Source organism: Sinocyclocheilus rhinocerous, unplaced genomic scaffold (genome assembly GCF_001515625.1).
Source record: "Sinocyclocheilus rhinocerous isolate Xijiao unplaced genomic scaffold, SAMN03320098_v1.1 scaffold1694, whole genome shotgun sequence".
Classification (NCBI taxonomy): Eukaryota; Metazoa; Chordata; class Actinopteri; order Cypriniformes; family Cyprinidae; genus Sinocyclocheilus; species Sinocyclocheilus rhinocerous.
This window is the reverse complement of record NW_015626863.1, coordinates 468,935-473,689: the sequence shown is the minus strand read 5'-3', so window position 1 is coordinate 473,689 and position 4,755 is coordinate 468,935. Positions and strand designations below refer to the sequence as shown.

Below are 4,755 nucleotides of genomic sequence, written 5' to 3'. Positions count from 1 at the left end.
ATATATATATATATATATATATGTACATGTCAACATTTTGATTTATTTTAGATTGTGTCTTTTTATGTATAATTATAATGGTGATAGATACATTATTGGTAATTTCAAGAAGTCTTTGCTAATTACAGCTGTGAGTTTTATTGGAGTTTGTTTCATTGAAATGTTTTTGTGCAGCAAGAAAAGAACAGCTCTGCCTTTTTTGTGACTGAGTCATTATTCAGTTTTGGAATGTGTCATCATCACACATATAGGAATTTGCTTTGAACGATTTCATATTTAATCCGGTTAACCTGTGCCCCTTTGTTTCAACATCATTGTCTGAAAGAGAATGAAACTGCCAAGTGCGTATTTCACTGGCATTTGAGGGAGAATATTTTGACCGTTGTATTGCATCTATCATTGTCACTACAGCAGACAGCAGCTTTAGCACTGGTTTAAGCAGACAGATCATGTTGTGGTCACTGCCCTTTAATTAAGTTACTGGCATTGTTGGCATGGTGCCGTTTTTCCCTCGGGAAATCTACATGAAAAGGAGGCAATTCAAATTAATTAAGGACCTTCTCAGTTTCATGAACCAAATTGAAATGAAAAGTAAACTACCTGTCTTCCTCAACACACAGACATGGTGTGGCATGAAAGTGACGAGTTTCCTTTGATTCCTTTCTTTACAGGAAAGAACAGTAACGATCCGTCGGCAGACAATCGGAGGGTTTGGTTTGAGCATCAAGGTGATTGCACAGTTTCTCACAGCTTTCACTCAGCTCTCACATTTTTTGCAGGACTTTGAAAGTCTTTGTGTTATCATTTTTTCATAGGGTGGTGCTGAACACAAGATTCCTGTTGTTATATCTAAAATATCAAAAGAACAGAAGAGTAGGCTGTTTATTCACTCTCTCTCCTCTCCTCAAAAATAACAAGTTGTTTATTGGTTTATACATTTGTCTTTTCTTTCGTTTGCAGCTGAACTTTCCGGACTTCTGTTTATTGGAGATGGAATTCTCCAGGTATGCACAAATACATAAATGGGGTCATAAGATTAAGATAATTTCAGTGTTAGGGACCCTTTAAAACTCCCACAGTGTCTTAATGTAATTCACTCAATTTCAGCCAGCAGATGTTTAGGGAGCATCTTTCTTTTGATGGACATTTGAGTTGTCATTTTGGAGCAGTGTTATTCCAATTATATATTCAATCTGAATTATGTATATATTTTTCTGAACATGAAGGGCATGTTTTAGATGTGGGAATTATTCATAATTTCCATCCATAGTATTCTCATAACAATTACCAAAAGATGCTTGCATTGACTGTCAGCTTTATTTGACATAGACTGTCTTTAAAAAAAATTTTTTTTATCCTTAATATTATTGAAGCTTCAAATATGATCTGATTCAGATCTCTGGTGGAAGCAATTTTTTATTATTAAAAGATTTATAAATTACATGCTGTTGCTGTTCAAATGTTTTAAAAATTTAATAGTTTTATTCAGCAAGAATGCATTAAATGTATCAAAAGTGACAGTAAAATATTTGTAATGTTACAAAAGATAAGTATTGTTCTTTCAAACTTTCTATTCATCAAAGAATCCTGAAAAAAAAAATCAGCATATTAGAATGATTTCTGAAGGATCATGTGACTCTGAAGCTGAAAATTAAGCTTTGATCACAGGAATAAATTACATTTTAAAATATATTCAAATAGAAAACAGTCATTTTAAATTGTAATAATGTTTCATAATTTTGCTGTTTTTACTGTATTTTTGATCAAATAAATGCAGCCTTGGTGAGCATAAGAGACTTCTTTCAGTCACATTAAAAAAATCTTACTGACCCAAACTTTGCGGAAGTGTATATCAGGATCTATTCATAACTCCCTCTTATTACTCTATTACTAATGTTTACTCTTTTACTAATGTTGTCATTAGATAAACGGCATTAACGTGAGGAGTTATCGCCATGAAGAAGTGGTATGTTTCATCTTTTTGTGTAATAATTCAGTTCAAGCAATGCTGTTTTTACAAAGCAATGAACGGGTTAGTAATCTTCAGCACTGTTCAATTTTTTAGCAGAAGCGTGTCATTTTGACTCACCCTTTAAAAGCTTGACTAATTATAACAAAATGAGTGACACATCCATTCTAATAAATGAATAAGCAAGCATGTTTTCTGCTCTCAGGTGCAGGTTCTGCGAAACGCAGGTGAGGAAGTGACCCTGACTGTGTCTTTCCTGAAGAGGACGCCTGCATTTCTCAAACTGCCACTGTGTGAAGACTGCTCGTGTACGTCTGGGTTTGGACACGCTACATTCACCGGTTAATATAGATCCTACAGTGTCAAAGTGTACAGTAAAATTTACAATGCAAAACATATTTTTTTACCTGTTTTTTAAAAAAAATTTTTTAGGTATACCAAGTGACCAGAGCAGTGGAACATCGTCTCCATTGTGTGACAGTGGCCTACATCTGAACTACCATCCCAACACGGTAAACACCAAAAAATTCTATCTATCTATCTATCTATCTATCTATCTGTCTGTCTGTCTGTCTGTCTGTCTGTCTGTCATCTTCATCTATTAATCTCTGTGTTTGCGGCAGGACACATTGTCTTGCTCGTCTTGGCCGATGTCTCCAGGGTTGCGCTGGGAGAAGAGATGGGTGGATCTTCGACTCATCCCCCTCTTGCATGCGCGTCTGTCCCAGTACGTCCCAGGTACTGACATTTGCAGGTGAGCTGAGCAGGAACCGCACAAGAAATGTCTGTTTTGTTTGCTCATACTTTGTCTCTGGCTTTGATAGTAGTCATTTGTAGAGTTGCAGTGCCTAATGTGATGTATTTTGCTTTTGCTTTCATCTGGTAATTCTGTTTGTATTCTAGTCACATAGGATTTTCCTTGATTAGTGTTTCAGGGATTCCCAAATGAACCACATTAGACCTTTAATACCAAATGCAAACTTTAATGAGGTTAAACTATTTGAAATGAGACCTTTTTGCACATCAAGTGGAACATAATTGAAAACTCTTAAATGGGATTGAATTAAATCAATCTGTTTTTTAAATTGCTTTGAATTAAAGTGAATTGAAAAAGGAGAATTAGACATTAGTTAGCTACTTTTTGCATTTTGTGGTCTCCTGAGTGCGCATATTTTTAATTTCTCCAGGCAAAATGCCTTTCAAGTCATTGCTGTGGATGGGGTGTGCAGCGGGGTTATTCAGTGCCCCAGTACTGACGAATGCACCGACTGGCTGCAAGCAATAGCGTCAAACATTTCTGCCCTCACCAAGCACAACGTGAGTACAACTGCAGTTTTAGCATGGTAGAAGTGTAGCAATTTAACAACCAAAGTCAATTCTTATACAAACAGTGATTACTTAGATTGTAAGTACTAATGTAATTTAACCTCTATGTCTTATAATGTGACTAACCAATGTATAGAGGGGTCAAAAAATCTTCTTTTCATCCTGGAAAAAATAAAAAGTTTTAGATTTCGAAGAACTTTTGAAGAAGTTACGCAAAACGAATGACGATGTTTAATGTTACCATTCAGAAAGGTTTGGTCGGTAAGATTTTTAAAATGTTTTTGAAAGAAGTCTCTTATAGTCACCAAGGCTGCATTTATTTCATAAAAAGTACAGTAAAAACAGCAATATTGTGAAATATTATTACAATTTAAAATGGCTGTTTTGTATTTGAATATATTTTGAAATATAATTTATTTCTGTGATGCAAAGCTTAATTTTTAGCAGCCATTGCTGCAGTCGACGCGTTTCAAAAAGGCGGGGCATAGAGAAGAAACAATAATGTACAGTATGTGGAAAATAATGTGTTTTTTTTACTTTAAACCGCATAAACACATTGCATTACACCAAATACACAAAATAATGTTCTTTTTAGCAGCATCATATGACCCCTTTAAGTCTAATAATAATTTTAATATGCTGATTTGCTGTTCAAGAAATTTTCTTCTTATTATTATTAATGTTGAAAACTGCTTATTATGTTTATGGAAAAAGGAATACATTTTTTTTTTCAGGTTTCCTTGATGAATAGAAATGATTAATGATCCATTTAATGCATCCTGGCTGAATAGAAGTATTCATTTCTTTCAATAAAAAAAACAAATCTGACTGACCCGTGTGTATATATATTTCTATATACATTTATTTTATATCCAAAGACCACTATTGACTTTATTTATCTTTTTTAAAAATAAAAAATACAAATATTATCAGCATTTATTTATTACATTTATTATTAAAGTTAGAAATTTAATTGAAAAATGAGCATGCATTTAAATGTCCTTATATCTGGTATGTTTCCTTTTGATTTTGTGTCTTTTTGCAAGTTTTTGGTTAACAGCATAGCAACATTAGAGCCCTGGTTTAATGGTTAGCGCTCATTCTCTGACATATTCAGTCATGCTGCTCATACAGTGATTCAGCGTGAATTGTGACATTTCGTGCTTTTGTTTCCCCTCATTTCCTTTCCTCCTTCCACTATTGTTTCTCTAGAAGTTTATTTGATAAATACCACCTAAAACACAAGGTATTGTGGTTTGTTTGGACCGGATGATCTTTGTGCAACAATGTCAGCGCAGCATTTGCAGATTTATAGTGCTTCATTGTCTTTGGAGAGAGTGTACCGAACCAATTTGTGCGAACAGACAACGATAAACGTCTCGGTTACGTATGTAACCCTCGTTCCCTGAAGGAGGGAACGGAGACGTCACGTCGGATGACCGACGAATTGGGATCTCGCT

At 34.6% G+C, this 4,755-nt stretch overlaps 1 protein-coding gene across 3 annotated transcripts in view; it reads left to right on the top strand.

Moving 5' to 3' along the window:
* Positions 1-4,755, top strand: part of LOC107717311 (gamma-1-syntrophin-like) — a 50,004-nt gene that overhangs the window by 32,196 nt on the left and 13,053 nt on the right. For 2 of the 3 annotated variants that reach the window (XM_016524016.1, XM_016524029.1), the window contains exons 5-12: positions 672-728; positions 816-873; positions 961-1,004; positions 1,925-1,966; positions 2,175-2,310; positions 2,402-2,481; positions 2,593-2,723; positions 3,157-3,286. In XM_016524016.1, coding sequence (XP_016379502.1) covers positions 672-728; positions 816-873; positions 961-1,004; positions 1,925-1,966; positions 2,175-2,310; positions 2,402-2,481; positions 2,593-2,723; positions 3,157-3,286 — 678 coding nt within the window. The remainder of the gene's footprint in view (positions 1-671; positions 729-815; positions 874-960; positions 1,005-1,924; positions 1,967-2,174; positions 2,311-2,401; positions 2,482-2,592; positions 2,724-3,156; positions 3,287-4,755) is intronic. The other variant, XM_016524024.1, reaches the window with a different exon arrangement.